Source organism: Pelophylax lessonae, assembly GCF_965119305.1.
Source record: "Pelophylax lessonae genome assembly, chromosome: 5".
In the NCBI taxonomy this organism is placed as follows: domain Eukaryota; kingdom Metazoa; phylum Chordata; class Amphibia; order Anura; family Ranidae; genus Pelophylax; species Pelophylax lessonae.
The window spans coordinates 356,741,540-356,768,396 of record NC_138772.1 but is presented as its reverse complement, the minus strand read 5'-3'; the positions used below and the strand labels follow the sequence as shown (position 1 = coordinate 356,768,396).

The 26,857-nt window shown below is 42.2% G+C and overlaps 1 protein-coding gene across 7 annotated transcripts in view; it reads left to right on the top strand.

The window, feature by feature from the left end:
• NFATC1 (nuclear factor of activated T cells 1) overlaps positions 1-26,857 on the top strand; it is a 305,332-nt gene that overhangs the window by 95,124 nt on the left and 183,351 nt on the right. For all 7 annotated transcript variants that reach the window (XM_082257749.1, XM_082257748.1, XM_082257746.1 and 4 more), the window contains exons 4-6: positions 12,814-13,016; positions 21,037-21,209; positions 25,480-25,620. In XM_082257749.1, the coding sequence (XP_082113875.1) occupies positions 12,814-13,016; positions 21,037-21,209; positions 25,480-25,620 (517 nt within the window). The remainder of the gene's footprint in view (positions 1-12,813; positions 13,017-21,036; positions 21,210-25,479; positions 25,621-26,857) is intronic.

The following is a 26,857-nucleotide window of genomic DNA, read 5'->3' as shown; positions in this document are numbered from 1 at the left end:
CCTTATGATGGGTCTCGCCTTTTTGGGGAGTCCCTGGATGTGTTGATTAAGGGGATTACCGGGGGTAAGAGCACTCTCTTGCCCCATTTCCCCAAGGCTAAGGGGGCTTCTGGGAAGAAGCATGCTCATTTTCGGCCCCCTCAGGGGTCCTTTCGTGCCTTTCGGCCGCACTACAAGGGCAAACCGTTCAAGGGCCAGGGCTCTCAGAAGAAACCCTGGTCTGGGAAACAGAAGTCCGGCCAATCCGGACCTGCGGCCCATAACAGTTCGGCCTGAAGGGGCGCCCTCACCCAGTTTTGGGGTGGGGGGACGCTTGCTCGGTTTTCTTCGGCCCTGGTTGGCCCGTGTGCGGGACAGATGGGTTCTGGAAATCGTTCGATCTGGTTACAAGATCGAGTTTCTCTCTCGGCCAGAGAGCAGATTTTTTCCCTCAAATCTACAACTGTTTCCAGAGCGCCTGCGGGATCTGCACCTGGCGGTGCGGGACCTGAGGGCTCAGGGAGTGGTGGTTCCGGTGCCTCATCGGGACAGATTTCGGGGGTTTTATTCCAATCTGTTCACCGTGCCCAGAAAGGAGGGCAAGGTTCGTCCAATTCTGGACTTGAAAGCTCTGAACCGCTCTGTGCGGGTTCGCAAGTTCCGCATGGAATCCCTGCGCTCGGTGGTGGCTGCCCTGGTTCCGGGGGAATTCATGGCCTCCATCGATTTGAAGGATGCGTATCTTCACATCCCCATATTCGAGGGTCATCAGAGATACCTTCGATTTGCCATTGCGGAGGATCACTACCAGTTCGTGGCGTTGCCCTTTGGGCTCGCCTCGGCTCCGCGGGTCTTCACCAAAGTGCTTGCACCGGTTCTGGCATTATTGAGAGCCCAGGGCATTTCTGTCCTGGGGTATCTGGACGACATTCTGATTCGGTCTGCGACCAGTCAGGGTCTGGAGAAGGACCTGTCTGTCACGATGCAAACTCTGCAGGAGTTCGGTTGGACGATAAATGTTCCAAAGTCGACACTGAGTCCGTCGGTTCGTCTTCCCTATCTGGGAATGATACTGGACTCGGTGCAGGCGAAGGTCTTCCTGCCGGAAGACAAACTCAGGACTCTTCAGGAGGAAGTCAGGTCCCTCAGGGACGTTCCGAACTCGTCTCTGCGGACGTGTATGAGATGTCTGGGATTGATGGTCTCGGCTTTCGAGGCGATTCCTTTCGCGCAGTTTCACACGCGGGGTCTCCAGGCGGAGATCTTGTCCAAGTGGGACGGGCGACCTCAATCTCTGGATCTTCAGATCTCGTTGAGTCATCGCACCAGGGAAAACCTTCTGTGGTGGCTCCAGTCCCCGTTGGTGTCCGGGGGCAAGTCGTTTCGTCCGATCTCGTGGACGATAATCACCACGGATGCCAGCCTGTCGGGCTGGGGTGGTGTTCTGGGCGTTCTGTCCGCCCAGGGGACCTGGTCGGAGGGGGAGTCTTCCCTCCCGATCAACATTCTGGAATTGCGTGCGATAAGGCTCTGTCTTCATCGCTGGACGGACCGGCTGCAGGGCTGCCCGGTTCGGGTGCAGACGGACAATGCCACGGCGGTGGCCTACATCAACCACCAAGGGGGCACCAGGAGTGCCCGAGCGGCTCGAGAAGTGGCCGACATTCTGTCTTGGGCCGAGACTCATGTCCCGGCGATAACGGCGGTTCACATTCCGGGAGTGGAGAACTGGCAGGCGGACTATCTGAGTCGCCAGACCCTGGATCAGGGGGAATGGTCTCTCCACCCGGCTGTCTTCCAGATGTTGTGCGCGAAGTGGGGTCTTCCAGATGTGGACCTGTTCGCGTCTCGCCTCAACTACAAGGTGAAGAGGTTCGTGGCAAGGACGCGCGACCCTCGGGCAGACGCGTCGGACGCGTTAGTGGCCCCGTGGCATCAGTACAGGCTGATGTACGCGTTTCCACCGATTCAGTTGCTGTCCCGGTTCCTTCGCGGGTTACACTCGGAACGCAGCACGGTGATTCTTGTGGCACCGGACTGGCCTCGCCGGTCCTGGTACGCAGACCTCGTGAATCTGGCGGTCGACGCCCCCTGGCGTCTGCCTCTTCGGGACGATCTACTGTCTCAAGGACCGATTTACCATCCTGCTTTACAGTCGCTGGCTTTGACGGCCTGGCTGTTGAGACCGAGGTCCTGAAGGAGAAGGGTCTCTCTCCAGAGGTTGTTCATACCTTGATCAACGCGAGGAAGTCTTCCTCGGGAAAGGTTTATTACCGTACTTGGAAGGCCTATTTTGCCTGGTGTGAGTCCAGGGGGTTTTCACCCCGCACGTACTCGGTTTCCCGTGTGCTGTCTTTCCTTCAGACGGGTGTCGATCAGCGTTTGGCGCTGGCTACGATAAAGGGTCAGGTGTCTGCGCTGGCCGTTCTGTTTCAACGTCCCGTGGCTTCCAACTCCTTGGTTGGCACTTTTATTCAGGGTGTGCGGCATCTGGTTCCTCCTAGGAGGGATCCTTTGCCCCCTTGGGACTTGAATCTCGTTCTATCTGTGTTACAACGTGCTCCTTTTGGACAGATCAGGGAGATATCGTTGTCTATGTTGTCCAAAAAGGTCGCCTTTTTGGTGGCGATCACTTCGGCTCGCAGAGTGTCGGAACTGGCGGCTTTGTCCTGCAAGTCTCCGTACCTGGTTGTTCATTTGGATAAGGTGGTCTTGCGACCTAATCCTTCTTTTCTGCCGAAACGAGTTTCGGAATTCCATCTTAACGAGGATATTGTTTTGCCTTCGTTGTGCACGAAGCCTAAACATCCAAAGGAGGTGAGACTACATTCTCTGGATGTTGTTCGGGCGATTAGGGTTTACCTTAAATCGACTGAGTCTTTTCGAAAGACGGACTCCTTGTTTGTTCTTCCAGAGGGTCCTCGGAAGGGCATGGCGGCTTCCGCCTCTACCATTGCCAAATGGATCAGGCAGACCATTGAACAGGCCTATGCCTTGCAGGGGAAGGTTCCCCCTGTGCCTGTGAAGGCGCACTCTACTAGATCTCTGAGTACGTCTTGGGCCTGTCGTCATGGGGCTTCTGTAGCCCAGGTGTGTAGGGCGGCGACTTGGTCGACCGTACACACTTTCACAAAATTCTACAAAGTAGATGTTCAGGCATCGGCGGATGCTTCCTTTGGCCGCAAGGTTCTTAGTGCGGCTGTTCCCTAGGGTCCCTTGTTGGGGACTTCTGGCTGTTGGGATAAGTTTTGTATCCCCTGGTTTTTTGTCTTTTCCTGGGTTGTTGCTCCTGTTGAGCACTTATTTTTGCTGTTGCCCAGCTGGTTTCCTTCCTTTGGTAAGGTTCCTTTCTTTGATGTGGAGACTGCGTTGCCTTTCGGCGCGGATGCGTTTCCCACCCCTCATGTTTGCACTGCTTTGGGACGTCCCCATATGTGACGAATATGAAGAGGCGGCGACTGTCGGAGGACGTAAGAGAAAACGGAATTTTTGTAAAATCTTACCTGTAAAATTCCTTTCTCTGAGTCCTCCGACAGTCGCCGCCCCCGCCCCTCTTTTGGGGTTTGAATGTATACTCTACTGCTATTCCACTAAAACTGAGATATGGTTGCAGGAAGTAGGAGGGTATTGACTGAGGGGACCACCCCTTGAGGGTGGGATATGTTAAAGCTTTATTGTTAACATATTCTGTTGCCTAGCTACTCCTTCGGAGCAAAGTCTAATACCCCATATGTGACGAATATGAAGAGGCGGCGACTGTCGGAGGACTCAGAGAAAGGAATTTTACAGGTAAGATTTTACAAAAATTCCGTTTTTACAGCTGCAGATGAGAGCAGCCAGATGCCACCACTGGCCCCATTCACTGTAATGACAGGTTGCTGCTGGCTGCAGCTATTTGCAGCTCTCTGCACAGCCAGAAATTACCTGCGGTGATCGCTGCTGGAAGCACAAAAAGTTTGTATGCTGCCATAATCTCATTGTAAAGAGTAATTGTACTTTTAAAATACCCCCCCCCCCCCACCGCATTCCATTTATGCTCACCAACCTCATCAAGTTGTGGATTACTAAACTGACCCCAGATTTAGATAAAAAGGTAATCTCATTCCTGCAGGCGGCCCAGGACCGGGCAGTGTATGAATCATTCAGTGTTTCAGTGGCACTGTAAATTGTTGCAGTTCCATCACCCCAGCCATAGAGAATAGTTTGAGGTGCAAGATAACCACTATTCTACCAGATTACCACTAGTCTCCATGGCTGGACCAGTACACACACAACTTGTCACTAAATCAATGGAATACTTAAAGTGTTGCTAAACCCAGGACTCTGCGTTCACTATATCTGGTCTCCCACAGTACATAGAACATGGAAATGCAATAGTTTTAGTAAATATAAACTGCTAAATATCTTTTCTCACCAGCAGTATGTAGCAGTCTTTTGACTTCTATCAGTGTCTGGCCGAGCACTGGTTAAAGCTTGTAGGAGGAGTTTTCATTCTCCTTTGACTGTCCTATGAGGCTTCATGACCTCTGACCCTCTGTCTATACAGTACTGATTGGCCCTGTGCTGATCACATGCACCCTCCCAAAAACAAACAAAAAAACTCTCTAGGAATACAATTCAAACTGAGCATGTGCAGAGTGCCTCCAAGGGACTGTACTTTCAGCAGATGGATTGGGGACAGTAAAAGAAGGTGAGGATCAGAGAAGTCAAGATCAAACAGCTTTTTTACACAATTCGGAGGATCCCTTAGAATCCACAGTGAGTACAACAAGCATGCTTTACTGAATATACAGAATGATTTTACTGTTGTGGGTTTAGTAACATTTTAAGGCGATTAAAACACTGCCTGGTATTGGGCAACCTACAGCAAGTAGAAGACCAGTTTGAAAACGAGGTCTGCATTGCTGTTTCGCAATTCAGTGAAGAGACGGGATGGGGTGTTTTAAAGTAAGCCTGATAGGTGCAGCGTTGGATCTCTACTTCAGACATGAATAATAATGTAGCAAGAAAATTACCTATATATATATATATATATATATATATATATATATATATATATATATAATATAAAAAATGCTAAGCAACACATTATGCATTTAATTCCTATATTTCAGATAAGAGATGTAAATAGGACACAAGTTCTACAAGTGCTAAACGAAATGATACATGAGCCACCTAATGATCAGCACCCAACTGTGTGCTATCCCAGTCCTGCATAGTAACAGAATAAGAAAAAATCATTAAGTCTAATTCCGTTCAGTGATTCAGTTAAGTAGTGTGTGCTCACTCTTGTGCGTTCTTTGGCTTGCCTCCCTGTTTTGCTACTTGTTTGGAAGCATGAATGATATCATTAATAATCTGGCAGCTAGAGCTGCCGCTCGCCGTGAGGGCAGAATCATCATTCAAGCTGTTATCTTGCGGAACCTAAAAAAATGTGTGTGTGTGTATATATATATATATATATTTATATATATATATATATATATATATATATATCAGAATTTCAGAGAAAGTTTAGCAGGGAGAACATATCATACATGCATTATATCATGCTGTTATCATTCTTTCTAGCCTCTTTACTTAATATGTGGCATGTTCAGGCGATCTGAATTAGGATCAAATTAAACAAACGAACCCATTGTACGCACAAGGATGAGAATATGCCTCACCAGCTTTGTGCTTTCTTCAAGCTGCTTTTCCTTAAAGGACAGAAAAGAAAGACCTGCTGTGTGAAACAAACATTAGAAGCATATGATTGCAATGCATATAAATGAGGGAGAAGGGAATATTATAAGAAACTATACATTACTGACAAGTACATCCATTGTCAAAGTGAATCATTGTTATTTTTTTTTTTTTTTTTTCCTAAAGCATTGTACTTTTTACAAGCTTTAGAACTACAATAAAAAAACACATTTAAAGAAATGTTTTTTCTCCTTACACTCCTTTCCTAAGCGGTAGTGAAGGTGTTGACCAATCACAAACAAGCTATCATTCCACATAATATAGTTCTGATTTGGCAGCATCTTTACTTTTTTTTTTCCATTTATTGTTTAAGCACATTTCTCTGATTAGAATTTGCATTGCTGTGGTCAAAAAGTAGTCACTTGAATTTGTGTGCATTGCCAGTCCACAGCAGTTAGTTGCATTAAAAAAAGGTATTTGATTGGGTTGTGTGACATATTTTTAAACTTCCAATTGAAGGCATTGATCGTATGTGCAGCTTGTGTTCGTTCAGAATATTAGAAAGCAAACGGACATCTCGGAGACTGATCAGCCGCACCCCCCTTTTTTCCCCCCTCCTATCCTCCCCCCCACCCCCCCCTTCACGCTCACCACCCCCCTCTCAGAATCTCTCCCCCCCCCCTCAACACTCTTCGTCTTTCCCCCCTTTTCATTCCCCCCTTTTTTCTTTTTCTCTTTTCTAACATTCTTCTTTCTCTCTTCTCTCCCCCTACTTCTATGGGGTTTCAGTATTTGCCAGAATAACTGTTTCACTCTTGACCATGTGCTTACTCAATATCTTGACTGGTTGATTCGATGTGTATTTCTGTATATGCACTTGTTCTGGTTAAAAATTTCTTAATAAAAATTTATTAAACAAAAAAATTAGAAAGCAGACGATACCTTAAAACAGGGACCTTCAAATATGGCCCTCCAGCTATTGCAGAACTACATGTCCCATGAGGCATTGTGAAACAATGACATTCACAGACATGACTAGGCATGATGGGAATTGTAGTTCCTGAACAACTGGAAGAACAACATTTGGAGACCCCTGCTTTAAAATATAAAACATGCTTTTTAAAATGTAAATTCAGCTGGTATTAGATGTAGTGACATTGAAATAGAGATTTGTAATAATAATATATTATTTTAATATAGTTCATGCCACCTTATTATAACAGTATGTAGCATTTTTGTTCCTATTTACCATCTCACACAGGAAGCTGCATGGCAGTACAGACAGCAAACAATTACACCTTATTCACAAATGTCTGCTTGCCACATATTTGTTTTAACACTTTTTACATTTCCTGTTATGCCTCATGTTTAGTTTATTAACAATTCTTCCATCAGCATTTGTGAAATAAATTATACCTTCATCTTAATAAAAAGGTGCAGAGAATCAATCTGATTTCAGCTTTAGACAGATAGGTGCAGCCCCTTACAATATGCGAGTGGTTTCTGTAAGCTTCTGCTTACCTTTGCATATGTCTACATAGGTGAAGCAGTTTCAAAGCCACTATGGAAAAATGTGCTTTTAGATGCTTTTTGATGTTTAACTGTTGCCTCCAATACTTTTACATATTTGTACGCATTAAACAAAATTGACCTGTAATTTTAAATGCAGTTAGTATAGGTACCTGACCTTAATTTGGTATCAGCCTTGTAATCCCTGAAAAGCATCACTCAGACTAGGAGAGGGATGGGCAGCAACAGGATGCCAATCGAGGGCATTGCTGACAGGATGAGAAAACAGAATGAGCAAAGGGGTGAGATAATAGGTCTGCTGCTGCTCCTACATTGCCCATTGGCTTGGAACATTAGGTCGACCTAGCTGTATTTTGTAACTGTAGTAGAGAAAAGTCAAGTTGCCAACTTGGTTTTGCTGTCTAGCATGGGCATGGCCGTATATATATCTCCAGACTAGCTGGACAGAAATACAAATTCATTGGCAGGTAAAACAGTACCCATATAGAAAGTAAACTGTGTATGAAGCCAGTTGACTGGAGTTCACCTCTAAATAGACTCTGAAACCAAAAATTGCAGCTAAAAAGCACTAAACTAGAGTCGTTGAAATGCTTACTTAGCATTTTTCCTTTCCATAAATGTTTTTTATTCACTTGCTATGGGTTCTAACACTAACTCTAGGGCAATCACTGCATTCAGTGGCAGCTTGGGCTACTGCATTGGCTCCAGCATGGCCCCAGATTATCAGGTTTGGAGCAGCCAATTTAAAGCTGATGTCACACATGTGAATCTGCCATTAGAGACAAATTGCCAGTGGCAAAATCGCTAAAGATGAATAACTGTGTCCTCGCTTCCGCAGGACATATACTAAAATTGGAACGATACAGAGAAGATTAGCATGGCCCCTGCGCAAGGATGACACTCAAATTCGTGAAGCGTTCCATATTTTTAATTTAGAAAAGATGTCTCTCTGTCCCTATGGAATTGATCCCTTTGTAGCCAGATGCAGCAAGATCTTGACAAGAAAGGCCGCACACTAATGACATCATTCCTTATAATCCAGTTTATTCAAGATCATTCGCTGCCAAGCCATGCCCCCTAATGCATTAATCCAGGTAGTGAGTAATCGTAGAGATGTAATATGTTATTCTGCTGCTGGCCTGCATGCTGCTGAATCTCGATTGCTAGCAACAAGAGCAACATCTCACTATTTCAGCTACAGAGGGAACGATTCCATAGGAAAAAACAGGCAGTCTCTTAGCAATTCTGCCACTGGTGATTTTGACCGAGCGCCAGCAGCAGAATTGCTAGTTCGTCCTAAGTTCAGCCTAAGAAGTTTTCTTAGGTGCTATTTTGCTTAGGAAAGTAGGATGTTTTCTTGGCATGTTTTAAACAGGGCCTGGCAGAAATTACAATAATAAGGAATCTTGAAATATATTTTGCATTAGAATGCAGAGGCACTTACCTATACCCATGGGCACTTTCCTTTTAAATATTTGATATATTACGGAGGCCCAAACTGCTTTACAAAATGTTAAAGTGGAGCTTGCACTCATAGGGCATGGTCTGCTTATTTACCTAGGACCCCCTTCCCAATGCCAAGACACTGCACAACATAAAAAAGTTAGATATTATGTGTGCCTGGTCCCCCAAAATTTTGCTTGTGGTGCCTAGACGAGGCGGAGATATCACTATCCTAGAAACACTCAAAGGAGAATACCAAACCTTGCAGGAAGATGCTTTTGCACTGTGCTGGGTGTAGCTGATATCACTCCTCTGCAGTACAGAAGCTAAGTACTTTAGCTAACTTTTTTACCCACAGTTTCTTACTATTTTATGTTTAGTGCAGCATTTTTTAAAGTAGAATGGGGCCCTCAGTCAACAAGCAGAACTTGATTATAGTGCAAGGTCTGCTAAGCTCTCATTGTGGCCAAGTCAACAACCTTGTGTCTCACTCTTATGTTGGTCAAATGGCTACTCTTAACGTATCGACTTTCTTTATTTTTGGATAGAGTGAGGAGGGATTAGAACATCTGATGGGCTTTTATTGCAGTGTGTGGCCCCCTTTAGGGAGATAAACCCTCTCTAACTGTCCCCTTCACTGTTACCACCAAGAGTGAAAGTGAAAGAAAATCCCACATTTTGGGTTGTCGCCAGAACAGAAGTAGAGGGAAAGTTGTTCAATGGGGCTTCCCTTACTTATCTCCCTAATGGGACACAGATGACAAAACAACCCTGTCAGGGGTTATAACCACCCTCCTTACTCTATCTAAAATGGAAAAAGCCTTTAGTTCTACTTTAAAATCACAATACCAAGATCAGATCCTAGCCACACAAGGTACACTGAGGCTGCTGAAAAAAGCAGGATGCTGACATCAGCTTAAAAAATAGATACAAGATGTCAGTTTACTCTGCTGCCAGTTCAGTTCGTAGTCTGGACCCAAGGCAGGTTCAACCTACAACATGAACTGCAGTGCTTAAACTATGCAATAATGAATACCTACAATAGCATTATTATTTTCTTATAGACAGAAATGTACTACTCATAGCAACATGTGGATCTCTGTGTGCCTTCTCTGGCAATCCTGCATAGGCCATTTCCTTTGTTAACTATGAAGAAATCCAGTGCTAATTGCTGGTTACGAAAGCATGAAAAAAACCCAAACTTTAAATGACTTCTATATTAGTTAAGCATTTTTAAGGATCTTAACGCATACTTTTTTTTCAGCACTGTTATCTCTAATCAAAACAAACATACCTGTTCATCTGCACATCCTCACATAGTTGGAAAACGCCCTGCCATGGTAGAAAGGATTTTCCTTTAGGGAGACACAAATTAATCTCTTAGGAGAGCAAAACGACATCCTTTGCTGATATTGTGGTTGAGCCTGTAAATCAGCCCAACTGTTGTCCCGTTTTCCACAAGGATCTGGGGAAAAATAGAATCAGAGCTCAGAGCAGAAATTTAGCTTCAGTCTTGTGTGAAATATTATAGATCACTGTGACTCAGAAACTATGCTAGAAAATTGAGAAAATGTTTATACGGAATTGTACACATTTTATATTAAATTAGTTCTTAGCACATGTCTTATAAAAGACTTACGTTTTTTGGTTGGTAAAGCTAAAAATGTACTGTTAAGCCCTGTACACACGTACTGATCGTCGGCCGACCGATCGGCCGTCTTTTGTCCAGGGCTGTCGTGTCCGCTGAAAAGTGCAAAAGACTGCACACGAATTTTGTCCGCCGACTGCAGAAGTGATGTCATGTGATGGTTAACTTTCCCTGTGTTTTTTCTTCTCTGAGCATGCCCAGTCTTGCAAATCTGCTGATTGTCAGCCGAATTCTGTACTGACTGGCGAACAATCGGCCTTTCTGGTGTCGGCATACAAAAATTTTAATGCTTGCATGACAGATTCTGTTCGGCCGAAAGTGCGCTGTCGGCTGTCGGAAGCATCATACTAACAAGCCTACAATCGGCCGATCGGTCGTCGGCCGAATCTTTTCGGCCGACAATCGGTACGTGTGTACGGGCCTTAAGGCTCGGTTTTCACTGGGGGGGTTCTAATCGGAGTGCCTTAAGTCGCTCTGACTTAGAAAAAGGATCCTATACTACTTGGGGGCAACTTTGGAGCGGCTTGCATTGACTTCTAATAAAGAAGTAATTTGCAAGCCGCGCTGAAGTCGCGCTGTACGGGGCTGCTGTAGAGTCGGGCGACTTTGAAGCCGTCCAAGTGTGAACCAAGCCTAATGCCTCACTCTTTATGAATGTTGATTTGTGGGCATGCAAGGTACGAATCAATTGTAACCATGTGTGTAAATAGTAGAGGACTGTGTTTGGGTAGCCCACACTATCCAATCAAATTTATCAGACCTTTCTTGTACTAGAGCAGTGACAGCTTGAATCAAATTATTTAGTATGGGGAATTCATATCGGAATGAACATGAAACTCAGTGTTTGCATAATTTAGCCATGTCAGGGCAGTCTTTTTTTGCAGTGTACAGTATAAGCATCACCCGGCTTCTTATTCCCTATTCTCAGTCCACTGATGTGATCCACTTGGAGACTCATTTCAGGCTATGGGTATCAGGGATTTCCCCGTTAAAGCTGAACTCTGGGCTAAATACATATTGTCTGAATATATAAGGCATATGTATGCTTACTTAAATCTTGGTGTCCCTTATGTACAGTATTTCCCCCATATCTGTGCAAAAGTTTCCTGTGACAAGGACCAGTCAGTGTTGCTTTCTCTTCTTGTATCCACCTTCCCTGTGGTTTTCTGTGGGCAAACTGTAGTTTGGAGGGGGAATGGGGGCTATTGGATTCCAGCACTGCTCCCTTGACTTCCTACTTTAACAGGAAATGCTAAAGGCAGTGGCTTGCTCCTTCTGTTGTCAGTCAATCTGCTGTCAGAAGGGAGTGGGGGTGTTGCTTACCAGCACTGTGTGTATCTATAGATGCACACAAGCTGGCCCAGGATCCAGTGGGAGCGCACACGCATGTGTGTTTTCTTGGTACCTGTCTTGATACAGGAGACAACTAGAGGAGGAGGAGCCAACAGCACAGGCATTGACTGTGAGAAGAGGAGGTAAATCCCTTTTTGCATAATAGCCATTGCACAGGGCAGCTATATATAACATCTTTTTACTTGGAAAAAAAAAAAAAGCCTTTTAGTATCAATCAGTAAGTCAGTAAGTATAGCATGCTTTCCACATTGCAGTGTGGGGCCTCAACAGCTTACTGATAGGCCACCGACACTGCATAGGTGGATGAGTTGGGGTTCTTCCTTAGCACAGACAAAATGAGAAAGCTGGAGGTAGCATATTGCAGGTGTCTGGGTTTTGGACCTCCTGAAGCAACTTGAAGAGGGTTTTAGGTGAACTCCATGGATCACTGTTGGATAGTATTGGCTGTTATGGTTAGCTTTATTTGTGAACAGAAAAGACTGCTGTAGAAAAGTGTACGTTCACAGAGGCCAATCAGATTTCATGTCTTATTTTCTTGGGTAGGTTAGATGATAAAAGCTTGCATATTAATGGATATTATGGGCAAAGCCTCCACATATTTTTCATCCAGTTTTCTTAACTGAGTCTTGTTTTTTACTGAACTGAATTGGTTGGGTAAATAACACTTTAGCCTACAGAATAAGTGAGAGCACTTGATAAAAGACATGAAAATATTACATTTTACCTGGCAATATATATATTTCCTCATTTCAAAATATGACTTAATTTAAATGTGTTAGCAGCTGTCCTATAATTAATGCTTTTGGTTTTTCATTTTCTTTTTAAATGTTTCATTTTAGGTAATAGGAGAGCTAGACTTTCCATATGCCAGTATACTTTAAACTCTGAGTATGTCCGACATATGCATTTTGTGCCTGCTGAATCTACCAGAAATTTGAGCCTCCTCCATCCCAGCAGAGATGGAGATCGTCTTTATGTTCTAAGCATATGCACTGCTACATATAAAGATTAAATCTAGCTCCAATGCCTCAGGTCACTGAAATAATGAGACATTTTTCTGACTTACACCTTTTTTATTACATCAATATTGCCAGGCAAAATGATGGCCTAACACTCAGCACCTGTCCTGATTATTTCTTTTTTACTCATGCCTAAAACTTTTGTTCTCTTGCCAGCTACACGGGTATTTAGAGAGCGAGCCACTCACCCTCCAGCTGTTCATCGGCACGGCAGACGATCGCCTGCTGCGACCTCATGCTTTCTATCAAGTCCATCGTATCACTGGCAAGACCGTTTCGACGACAAGCCATGAGACCATCATCTCCAACACCAAAGTTTTGGAAATCCCACTGCTGCCTGAGAACAATATGAAAGCTATGTAAGCTTCTAGCCACCTGCTTACCATTTCTTTTCTTATTACTGTGCTTGCCAAGGGGTTGACAAAGTAAATGCTTTATTATGTAGATGACAGAACCTGTCCAGCCTTTTTAACACAGTTAAAGATTCCTAGGCAAATGTAAGCACCTTAGTTTAGCATATACAGGGTATTAAAATGCTAAATGTCCTTAATATTACATTCATGACATCTCCTGCACAAATATTGATCCTTACAATCTGAGTGACCCGAGGACAGAAGGTGCAGTGGAGGAATATTTGACACATCATTCTGCAAATTAAAAAAAAACAAAAAAACTTGGGTTTACATATAATGGTATTCCTTAATTTGCTGGCTAATGCAGGGCAAAAACTCTTGATGAACACAGCAAGTAAGAGTTGCATTTTAGCTGAATAATTTGTTATTTGATGGGTTACAAAGTTTAAGATCGCAATGAATTTTAACCCACAGTGGCAACTCCTTGCTCTGTGATGCCAGTACTTGCAAAGTATAAGCAATCTGTTAAGATCACTTTAATGCTTTGAAACCTTCCCCCAATATCTGTAGTGTCTCACAATTTCAGTTAAGAGTGACATTTGTTAATCCACCATTGAAGGCGTTTAGGAAAGGGACGAGTTGAAATAATGGAAAAAATGTCAGTTCCACACATCAGGTAAAACAACTATGTTGTGTAGGAGTACTGACAAAACCAATACATGACTTACAGAAAAATAAGATTTTAAAGGTATTTAGTCATTAATTCAGCTGCTGACATCAGAACTTCCTAGTTTGGTAGCCTGACTGCACCTCTTAATACTAGGCAGGCCATTAATGGTGCCATTTTCCTTTTTGCAACTACGGGTTGCAGGAAAGAATATCGCTCTATTCCCCCATCAACGCAGTCAGTGTTGATGGATTAACTTGGGTACATACAGCCTGCCCATAGATGTTTTGAATTTAAGCTGGTCCCTGCTGAACCGGCTGAGATTAAAACCATCTATGGCCGGCTTTACTGTTCGTCAGGGAAGCCACCCATAACTATGATAAATCAATAATAAGGCTTAGGCCGGCCATACAGGGAGTGAATTTCGCTAGTTTCCACCATCAACACAGCATTGATTTGGGAATCCCTCCTGCCAGGCCATTGTCTTCTCCCAGTGGGGGAAGCCATTCCCGCCGGGAGAAGGGAGAAGACAGTTATTATTGCTAATGGCTATAGCAGCCGCTAGCAATAATCACAGGTAAAACCCAGCATGCTGGTTGATCGATTCGCTTGATACATTCAGCCTTGCTATACGTGGCGGTTCGAATCGTGTATGGCCTGCCTTAGGAGGCAATAGGGGATGGAGTCAGGTTTTCAATTCAGAAGACAATGGAGTTGATATGCAAAATGCAAATAGGCTGGTTACTTTGCAAGTAAATTTTCCTTTAGCCTAGTGAATGAGATGAAGCTCTGCTGACTCATGATCTTATAAAATACTGTCTTTGCTTGCCTGTGATTCTGATGAGTGGCCTGTGCATTTGAAGTCCCAGAAAACTTGGAAATACTCACTACTGAGTTCCAGCAGGGAAATGTTGGTTTGATTTAAAGTAGAGCTCTACATTTAATGCCTTACATTAAAATAGAACAGCAATAAATGCTTCCCAGTTATTTATTTAGAGTTTATTTTATATTAAAGTGAAAATTCAGTCAAACACTACCTATACTTAAATCCACTCCTATCCCATTCTAAACCTATTCTATCTACCCTTGTAAAAGGAAAGATCTGTAAACGTACCTATCCTGAGGAGCACTCCGGTCCGCTTACATGATCGCGTCCCTGTGCTGACTTCAGTGTAGAGAAGGGGCAGTCGGCAACGAATGCCCCATAGTAACACCTATGGGTGACATCATTGCTGAGGCTCTTCACTGATTTCTTCACTGATTTCAGCCGCTGGGGAGATCATGGGCCTGGACCAGAACATACTCAGCGTATGGAAGTATACAAATCTTTCCTTTAACAGGGTAGATATGGGCTTAGAATGGTGGTGGGAGTAGGTTTAAGTATAGTGTTTGACTAAACTTCCACTTTAATGTTTTATTGTTTTAAATATTAGAGATGACTCTTTAACTATACATTTCTACATTTTTGTTTCTTAAACAAAAGTGATCTCTAGACCTTCCCAATGTGCACTGCTTCTCTTTTAGTTGCCTTACCTGCAATGCCAGTCTGGAAAAAGTAAACCAATTAGGATAGAAATTTGGAAGATTCCACTGCTAACTGCTGTAAACTCTGATGCTGTTTTACAAGTCACTCATTTAGAAAAAGTATGCAGCTTAGGAGTTGTGACTTCACTGGATGAATATTTGTTGTGGGTCAGTGACGGACTAAGCAGTGAAGCATGGAAAAGTATGACAATTCTGAGGCTTGTACCTTTAAAGACATGTCAACACTGGTAGCTCTGATGTTTGTACTGACATGTTCCCTTTGTGTTCTTGCAAGCTCTTACCATGCACATGAGTATTCCTCAATTATGTGCAGATTCTTATGGCAACTGGCAACTAAAAAAAAGAGAAAAAGCAAAAAAATAAATAAAATAAATTTTAATATGACTGAGGAAACGATAAATGCATATCCAATATATTACACAGGCTTTAAGCCTTAAAACAACATTTCTGACAGTGGACTGCGTTTGTCCAGAGTTTTTGAGCCCGTGTGACTGTTTCTTTTTATAAATCACATCTCAGTTACACAGCTGTAAATATCCACTTCAGCCTCAGCGTTCACTTTATAGCGTGACACTTATTGGATCTTGTAGTTTGAAGTGCACAGCTTTTTCAAGCATGCAATTAAACTTCTCTGGGGAGGTAAAGAAAAAAAAAGTGTTATTGCTGCTGGTTTGGAAAGTGCTACGTTTATTTGTTTCTACAATGAAGGCACACATTCACCAATTAGTTTAAATACATACAGTCACTATAGCTTGGGTTGTATTTAAAAGTAGAGCACACGTTAGGCTGGATTTGCGTATTTATTGATGTTAGTAGATAACTCAAACGTGTTACTGTTTTAGTGCTCATGAAGCATTGTGTCAGCATTCCTTTTTATTTTAGATGTAAGCATATTTGTGTAATATTATCAAGCAGTGATAGTAGAAATGTTCATAAGCAGGAGTCTATCTATGGAGTAAGTAGCCAGAGCAGATTACCAGGGTTCAGAGAAGACAAAATAGAGAAGGACTGTTTAGGTTTCATTAACTAATTAAACATAGTAAATCTTAAGGATAGTGCATAGAGATTGTACAATCTAATAGCAACATGTATGAACAGCTTAAAGTTAGAGGCTCAACTTGATCTCTGTTTATTCACTACTGGTGGTATAGTCACATGGCCAACTTGAGCAGGGCTTTCCCAAATTCAAAATTCAACTTTTGTTTCATTAGTCCACAGCACATTTTCCCAGGAGTGTTGTGGTTTGCCAAGCAGGAAACAAAAGAAAAAGAGCGCACACAGCCCTAGTGTAACACCATTTAATGAAAATAATAGAAGCCATAAAAACAGGTACTCACAAACATGTATAGTGTCATGCATGGAAATAATATCCCCTGATCTGATGTGTACAGGGTACTCTCCTCCTTGCCGGTGGCTCAGCTGTTCGTTCCGCACTGATGAGTGGATAACGTCCGGCTAAGCCAACCACCTCAGATGACTCAAGGTAACTCAATGCGGTGCGCCTGTGCACGGTCCAGCCGCCGCTGCACACTCTCCAAGAGCCGGATGCTGTAGCCGACAGTGCAGTTACACAGAGGGGAGATCCCCGATCAGGACCCAGGACATGACATTTATGGGGTTGCTAAGGACAATGTTTCGGAGGCGTGGCCTTCTTCAGGTTGAGACCTGAAGTCTGAAGTTACTGGTGGTAAGAATGGCCACCATCCCATAGATTAAATAGCAAATTTTGAAAATAAACTTCTCCTCTATAGTGGGATTTTAAGGACAACTACACAAAAAAAGATAAAATATTTCATATTTATTAGAAAAAAAACAGATAAAAACAGGACCTCCAATGTCTCCACATTGACATATAAAGACAAAAATAACATTGGATATTCCCTCATGAGGACCGATGTGGTCCTAACATTATTGTACTAGGGGCTTTGAAGACAAAAATAACATTGGATATTCCCGCATGAGGACCGATGTGGTCCTAACATTATTGTACTAGGGACTTTTGTGCTCCTAGGGGTGATCTATTCAATGTATTGCTGTATTTATGATTATGTTATTTATGTCTTCATATGTCAATGTGAACACGTTGGAGGTCCTGTTTTTATCTGTTTTTTTCTAATAAATATGAATTATTTTATCTTTTTTTGTGAAATTGGCCTTAAAATTCCACTATAGAGGAGAAGTTTCTTTTCAAAAATTTTCTAATGTTTTTTTTACAATTTTCTAATAAGCCTTTAGCTGTTACTCCTGGGTTCTTTTTACCTCACCGAGGTTTCTGTGTTGTGTCTTGGGAGTCATCCTGGCTGGTCGCCCACTTCTAGGAAAAGTAGTCACAATACTAAACTGTCTCCATTTACTGACAGTTTGTTGACTGATGGATGCCACACTGTGAGGTTGCGCTGCATCCCTTTCCAGAGTTATGCTGATCAACTGCTCTTGATTGTATGTCTTCAGAGAGCTCCTTTTTTTGTGAGGCATGGTTCACATACTGTAAGCTGATGCTTCTTATAAACAGTCATCTTAAAATGTTTAATTGTCTTTTATAAATGGAAGTAGTTCTAAACCATGCCTCCAAACTCATTTCATTATTTGGATTCCAGCTTTCTTTGAAGTAATTCGTCTGTGGATTTACTTACTTTTTTCTCCAACACTGTGAATGTTTAATGGGTGTGTTCAATAAAGACACTAGAAATTTGAATTGAACATTGTGGCATCAGGCACGTTGTGTTTGTCTACTGTTGGGACTTGGGTGAAGATCAGATCACATTTTATGGCAAATTACTGCAGAAAACCAGTTAATTTCAAGAGGTTCACATACTTTTTCTTGTCACTGTATAATTGTAAGCTTAAGTTATGTTTGGCTGATATACCAAACCATATCTAGATGTGATTGGGCCACAAAAATTGTATATAAACCCCTTAGGATAAAAAAGTCTCAGATTTCTAAATTTTGGTAAATACACTTAAAGCAGTAGTAAACCACACCGATGTTTTATTTATTTTTTTAAACCCTGCAAGGTAATGGCATAATGTGCTAGTATATATTGCATACTAGCACATTTTGAAATACTTACCTTAGAACAAAGCCCTCCTGCGCTGCGCTCTCATCGCTGACAGGTGCTGCCATCTTTACCTGGTCTTTCTTCTGGGTTCACGTCCTCCAGCCATCCAATTGGCCACGCCGCAATGACTTCACTCCCACCCATGCGCGTGGGAGTCACAGACCACAGCACGGAGCTCTGAAGGGACGGCACGGGTATAGCGTCTCTTCAGAGTGCATGCGCCGGTGACATCACCGGCTGCATGCAGTGTGAATATCTCCTAAACCATGCAGGTTTAGGAGATATTCACTGTACCTATAGATAAGCCTTTTTATAGGCTTACCTGTAGGTACAAGTGCCAAAAAAGGATTTACTCCCACATTAAATTGATTGTGAAGGCTGGATTTTTTCTATTAAACAAACAGGTTTATACTTACCTGTTCTGTGCAATAGTTTGCAAAGATCAGCCCCAAAAATCCTCTTCTGGGGTTCCCCGGCCGCACTTCAGGCTCTTTCTCTTCTCTGTGTGTTCCCATAGCAAGCTGCTTATTATCTTGGCACACCTGCGGGCTCTTTCCTGAGCCAGGTGGCGTGTGTCCATTGACGCACACTCTTGGCCGGCCCCCCACCTCACAGCATTTGATTATCAGCAGCAGGAGCCAATGGCTTTCACTGCTGCCTGAGTCCCTGGGTGAAGAGGAAGAGAGGGGAGAAAAGACCTGAAGCGGTGATAACGGCGCTAAATCCCTAACAGGCTTAGGTAAGTGTTTGGGGGGGGGTTGGGGAGAAATAGTAAGTGGCGTGTTTTTTAACTTAATGCAGGGAATGCATTACGGTAAGAAACACACAGGCTTTAGAACCACTTTAAAGGAGAAGCACTCCTGTGACCCGTTCTAAGCTACAGCCCATTGTCGGCTGACATCAGCCAGTCCAGGTTGGAAGAATATCCCAACTTTACCGTTGGAATACACCCAGATGCTTGGACCGGCGGCTGGTTCAGCCTGTGGTATGGGAGTGGTGTGTCTAAATCTTCTGAATGTGTCTCATTTTTTAATGTCTTATTCACTCAACCTAATACATTCTTTTAGCAGTAATAACACAAAGTATAAAAAATTATTTAAGTTATTTGAGTTTCAGATATCTAAGTAATTGAAACTGAATCCATTCGAAAATCCAACACAAATAACCACTTTTTGCTCTCCCACATATGTACAAATAATTAGGGGAGACTTAAGAAAGAGGTCCCATGTCACCCACATCTTTTGGGATGACAAATTCCTGACTCTAGCAGGAAATACAGTGCATGCTCGCTAGGTGATCACAGAGTCCCTGACATAGAAAAATAAATCAGTCATATTTCTGCTGTTAGTAGAAAAATTATTAGCTGAAAGATTTTTGACAAAATGCACTCAGCATTGATAATATCATATCCCCCCGGTGACTTGAGGTACAACACAGTTCCTTCATGGAGAAACTCTGCACCAGCGTAGGAAAAAAGTTTTCTCTGGTATCCTGTAATGTAAAACAGTTTTAATGGACAAAGTTTGCTTTGAATTTTTACCACAGTTTTCAATATTTAAAGGAAAACTCTAATTTGCACTTTTAATCCAAATACAAATATTTAATATATTGCACCTCATCAGTCCTTCAATAAGGTGCCTGCATTACTTTTCTTTTCAGGCTTTTTTTTTTTCTTTATTTCCTCCTGGTAATCCTGAAAATAACAGGCTTCTGGTCCCTGCATGGCTATGCTCATTCATTCCACTGTATCTGTGGAGGAAGCCATGGTTTTTACCCAGGCTGGGCTTTGTTCATCTCCTTTATAATGGGAAATGGGGAAATTTGCACTATGTTAAATATTTGTTCTTAGGTTTAGTTCTCATTTGAAGAATGTAACAGAACACTTGTGTTCCATATATGGGTGATATGGGTGTTCAAAGGAAGCTAAAAACAGAATCTAAGCGATCACAAAAATGGCTGTTCCGGAAACATCATGTTCAGTGCAGTTGATTTGGTCCTCTTCTCCTTCTCCCACCTCCCTTCCCCATTGACATGAACACAAATGTTCATCCAAACCAAGCATTCTTGATTGCAGAGAGTTGTGCTGTGACAGGTGCCAGGGGGTGGCCAGATCATGCCTGTACTACCAACTGCCCTCCAATACCTGTGCTTTTACTGGTATTCAGAAATGCCTGTAGTGAAAAGCTAACATGTTTTGTGTAACTAGAATGTAAAAAGCTAATTCCAATAGGTACCTTACTCAAAAACAGCGTGCTTGAAGTGCTTTAGAGGTCTGTTACAAGCTCCTCAACATTTAATAGTACAATTAGTTTGAACTTAAAAACCACCGATGTTCATTTTGTGATGATTATGGAATGTTACATGTAGAAAAGAAGTTTAAGGTACACTTGGCCGGTGTTAAAAACCAAGAACAACGTTATGAGAAAACTCATCTGGGTATAAAGCGTAAAGCTGTACAAGAAAGTTAATTGCTATCAATTATGTTTGGGGTCTCATCACCAAAAATCAGTGGCTGTGTCATCCTCTTTCTATACAGAAGAACCACCCCTTTATAAAGAGCTCAAGAGATAAAGGCCAGGTCTGGGAGGTCCAGCTTATGGATCTTTGTGCAAGAGCTTAGGAAGTGCATAGCCGAACGTTGCATACAAATCATTTTAAATTGCCAGGAATATACCAATAGGTGCCAGCAGCAGAAAGGACATTTTTAGGATGTAATCTGGCAAACTTCTAACACTATCAATTTCTTTTTGAACAGTATTGACTGTGCCGGTATACTGAAGCTGCGCAATTCTGACATTGAGTTGCGGAAAGGGGAAACCGACATTGGAAGAAAGAACACTAGAGTGCGTCTGGTGTTCCGAGTTCACATTCCACAACCCAACGGGAGAACGCTGACGCTGCAAGCGGCATCCAATCCAATTGAGTGCTGTGAGTCATTTATATCTTTAAAGTATATATCTGTACCATAATATATAGTATCTATGTATTCAAATTTAATTACACACCAGGGATCTGTTTAGGGCTGCAGCTTTGTCCATCCTGGCTATTATCATTGACATTTTTTCTTCAACAGTTTATGTTCTAATGTTATAAAATCTCCTGTAGAAAAAATAGAGGTACTTTACATATCAGTAACTAAGACTGGCTATAGAAAGATTGAGTCCTCCATCAACACAGACACCCCGCCGGGAGAACACGCTAATTACTGCTAAAGGCTGTAACAGCCACTAGCAATAATCGCATGTAAAATCTGGCCGGCTGGTTGTACCCAAGTTGATTGGTCAATAAACTTGGGTACATTCAGCCTGCCCATGCAAGGTTTGAATCTCGGCCGGTTCCTGCTGAACGAGATTCGAACCGTCTATGACCGGATTTACATAAAGTTCCTGTGTTTGTTTTGCAGTTAAGCAGTTGTAAAAGCTCCAAGAAAGTTTGAGGAAGTGGGTCTCTTAACAGACCTAATTATTAACCACTCCTGAACCAGAAGGTTTTACCCCCTTAATGACCAGGCCATTTTTTGCGATACAGTACTGCATTATTTTAACTGACAATTGCGCTGTCGTGCGACGCTGTGCCCAAATAAAATTGATGTCCCTTTTTTCCCACAAATAGAGCTTTCTTTTGGTGCTATTTGATCACCTTTGTGGTTTTTATTTTTTGCGCTATAAACAAAAAACCAGCGACAATTCTGAAAAAAACAACAAAGAAAAAAATGTTTTTTACTTTCTGCTATAGAACGCAGCCAATAAAAAAATAAAAAATCTATTTTTTTTAATCATTTTAGGACAATATGTATTCTGTTACATATTTGTGGTAAAAAAAATAGATTGGTTTGTGCAAAATTTATCACATCTACAAACTAGGGGATAGATGTATGGCATTTTAATTTATTTCATTTATTTTTTACTAGTAATGGCGGCAATCCGATTTTTAGCGGGACTGCGACATTGCGACAAACAGATTGGACACTTAACTGACACTTTTGAGGGGACCAGTGACATTACTACAGTATTCAGTGCTAAAAATGTGCACTGTCACTGTGCTAATGACACTGGCAGGCAGGGGCTAAAACCAGGGGCGATCAAAGTATTAAGTGTGTCCCTAGGGGTGCTTTCTAACTATGTGGGGGATGGACTCACTAGATGAACATAGAGATCTGGGTTCCTAAATAGCAGGAACACAGGATCCCTGTGTTCATCTGTGACAGAACAACGGTCTGCCTTGTTTACATCGGCAGACCGGCATTCTGTCTCTATGGGGAGCGATCATGGGTGGCCGGCGAACATTGCGTCCACCGGACCCGCTGATTGGCTCCCCCTCTGGCCAATCAGTGCGCGTGATGTACAGGTACGTCGTTTCGTGCAATAGAGCCGACTTACCACAGTATATGTACTGCTGGCGGTCGGCAAGTGGTTAAAATGCCAGGCTCAAGTAGCTGGTGAAACACAAACAAAAAAGAGGGGCTTGCATTAGTGTGAATGATAATTTGACACCCTGAAATCATAAGGAATTCAGAATTATGTTTTGACTGTTTGGATTTTAAATAAAGCACGGAAGCCCTTTTATCATTATAGTGGGCTTATATTGCAAATTATTCATATTTCTTATGGGAAACACAAGGCAACGTTTTTGGTTGTTGTTTTTAAAGGAAATGGTTATCCCTAGATGCATATTTCTCAATATGTGCGCACTACATGGAATTTCTTGTTCATGAATGGATAGAAGCCAGTATTATTTTATTGGAGCCTCCCTTTCCTTCACATATAGCCCTGTACATCCTGGTTGTAAGCCATTCAGTCATTGTAATACTTAAATATTTTCCAGGGAAAGCACCATTAGGCACAGGAAATAATCATATTCTATAATGAATGCTGGATTTGCCACTGTTGCAATAAAAAAAATTGGCAAATTATTTTCTTTATACAAGCATAGGCTACAAACAATGCAGTCAAAGATATGGAATTGTAAAAGCACATTTTGCTGTTTTTTTTTGTTAACCCTAACTTTTTGTCCGTGCCCGGAAAATCTGCCTTTAAGAGCTGTAGTAACACTTATTTCTATATATGATACAGTCTGGTTGGACTTACACATTGTCATTATGAGTATTTTCTGCTTTGCAAATTCATCCTTATGTTTTGTATATATACTGCATGTAGAGACTATGGAAATCATAATCTCTTGATATGGTTAAACTATGACTCCAATTTTAAGTTGGGAAAAAAAAACATCTTCTGAATGCATATATACTCTGCAGGTATTCTAGAATGCTTCCATACCGAAGTGGGAAGGAGCTGCCTGCCAAATCACATGACCAGTCCCAGTGTTATTATTAGGAACATTTCATGACCCCTAACGTGTCTCTAGAGGCACAACACTCTTGCTTGCTTTATCAAAGATGAGAGGATCATGGTGGTAAATCCAAGGGCATCACAGAGACCCCTACAGTTTTACCCCTAGCTCTCGCCAGATTTTTGGGAAAAGCAATTACAAGAGCTAGGGGAGAGAAGTATGTACAGTGTTCTTGTATTATGGTTGCAGTTGCAGTTGCAGCGAACTAACCTTTGAATTTTTTGTCAGTTTTAGAAAATTGTTGCTGCCTTTAGTTTAAAATGGAAACATAAATTTAATTGCATTAAAATGTATATAAATCCTAAAGCCGGGCCATAGATAGTTCAAATATCAGCCAGTTCAGCAGGGACCAGCTGAGATTCAAACCATCTATGGGCAGGCTGATTTTACCCAAGTTGATCCATCGATCGACTTGGTTACAACCAGCATGTTGGATTTTCAGCCTGAGATTGTTGCCAGCGCTCTATAGCCGCTAGCAATAATCATTGTGTTCTCACAGCAGTGACAGCTCCCTGCGCCTGCACACTGACTGTGTTGATGGGGGAATTGAGCAACCTGTGGTTGCAGAAAAGAAAATCACATTATCTATGGCTGGCTTAATAATGATCTTCTCTCATTTTCTCACTTTTGGTCTGTCAAAAGTGTTTTGTTAAATGTGTTTGAATAGTGCAGACAATGTCTGGTGATCTTGTCAATATTCAATGCTGTCCTTTGTCCTCTGCACACTTCCTGTGTAATGACAAGGAGCCTAATTTGCCCTCCCAGTACTTATCTTGTATATGTAAATACACTTTAACTTACAAAAAGGTTTATTTAGCAGTTTAAAATGCTACAGTATTTTAAAAAAGCACTGGATTTTTACTTAAAGTGGTGCTCCAGCCCCCCTATGGAAATATTAAAAGTCAGCAGCTACACATACTGTAGCTGCTGACCTTAAATATCAGTCATGTCGGCACCCCAGCCAATGTTTTAGTCGGCTCTCTGGATCTGCCGCCGCCATAGCCTGTAAAAGGTAAACCGGCAGTGAAGCCTTTGCGACTTCACAGCCGATTCTTAACTGCCCATGCGTGAAACGCGCTGCGCTTTCTGAATGGCCCGGCAGCTGGGAAGGAGGAGAGGGGCCAATCGCCTGACAGACCTCACCACGGCGACAGGTACCTGTCAAAAACAAGTACCTGCTCCCCCCCCCTCCGAAGGGTGCCTAATGTGGCACCGGTGGGGGGGGGGGGGGGGGAGAGACAGATAAGCAGAGCTTCCACATTTGGGTGGAAATCCGCTTTAAGTGACCTGTAAACCTCAAACCATCCATAATATAATAATCAGCTTTGTTACAATTTACTACATTTTATGGAAATTACAAGAAAGCGATATTGTTAAATATTTCCCCTGATTTACTTAATAGGGGTTATTGGGTCATGCATATCATCTTTGCCTTTTGCGCTGCCTTGTTTAATAAGCAGACATTTTTTCCACATGTTTCTGCTACATGCATGCTGTTTTGAACTAAGCCTTCCTATCATCATTGAGAACCTGGTGGCACATGGCAATGTTTTGTATGAGACTTATGAGCCTGGTACATAAAATGGATTCTTTACATTGCTATATGCCTGTTTCCCGATAGTGAAAAACTACAAGCCGGCTAGTAACTGACCACAGGCTTGTCAAGCTGCAAACTGCCAGCCTCAAATAACATGCATTGTGCACCCCATTCTGAAAGCATATCTATTGCATTGTGTCACCACTTCCCGAGCACTTGTGTATAATCTATATTAAGGATATTGCTATATTTACACAGGGCATTTGAAAAGCTGTTGAGTGATGCTTGTATTATATTTCCCTTTCTTTGCAGCCCAGCGGTCTGCTCAGGAATTGCCTTTGGTAGAAAAACAAAGTATTGACAGCTTCCCAGTGATTGGAGGGAAGAAAATGGTTGTGACTGGCCACAACTTCCATCAAGATTCCAAAGTCATTTTTGTTGAAAAAGCTCCAGGTATGTCCATTTTAGTATGTTTTGTTGGCAATATAATGTGCTATAATTCTGGTAAAAAATGCATACTTGTCACTTGTTCACATAGAGAGCCTAAAACATATAATGTACATAGGGGTACACTAGATAGAACTGATGTCAGAAGGTGCCACAAGCTCTAAGACAAGGTTTCTCAACCTTTTCTCAGTCAAGGCGCCCTTTAAAATGATGCACTCCGGGCATCCTATTCTAAAATGTAAAAAATTAATAGTTTTACATAAAGCAGCGGCATCTACACATGCTGGATACTCAGCATTAGAGGGGATTTTTTTTTGCAAAGCATATACACCTTTGCACACTGGTACTGACTAGTATTCTAGCATTTTTCTTCTCCCTCAGCTTCTCTCCCTCATGACCCCAGTGTTGACCGAGAAGGACAGGGGAAGGAAAAAACAAGGATGTCCCCAGGCACCCCATGTCCTTATCAACCTATGACTGATGTCAACTGGCCTACATGGTTTACCAAGATTTTAATTATGCACAATGAAAACCTGTGCCTTTATGTAACAAAAAGGCAGGCTTTATCCACCTGCTGGCTTGATGAGAATTTTTGGGCAATGGAGAGCAATTTTTAGGCATTTTGCCAAGAGACCCGTGAAGAACCCATAAGGCACCCTGGTTGAAAAAAGGCTGCTCTAGGATACATATAGCCTTACACATTAGTAACTACTTTACTTTCTGTAAGGCAAATTCTGTAGTTCACAAACTGAAATCAGATAACTCAAAAATGAAGGTTGATTATTTTTTATGGGTTATTGCACATTTTTATTGAATAATCCCAAAAACCTTAACAACATGCCAGATTTTTAATCTATATTGATACTATTGATACTTATTTATACTAACCGCCAGATTAAAAAAACTCCTAAGCCTCTTCTGATGTGTTCTAGGACATACAGATATTTTACTACCCTCAATGAGACATCTGTGATTGGCATAAGGAGAAGATTTAAATAGTTCTTATCTGATGCATTTGTGTTGCTTCATAATGGATATAGAGAGATTACTTCCACTGCTAACCCTCCCACATCTTCTGAAGTCTTGTGCCAGATTGCTGACATCACGTTCACATGAGCAGAACCTATATTATATATTTCTTATATAGGGCAGTCAGATTACGCAGCGCCTTCCATATAGTGTATATTGTACAGTCTATATTGTACAGTCGCATCAGGCCCTGCCCTCAAGGAGTTTACAATCT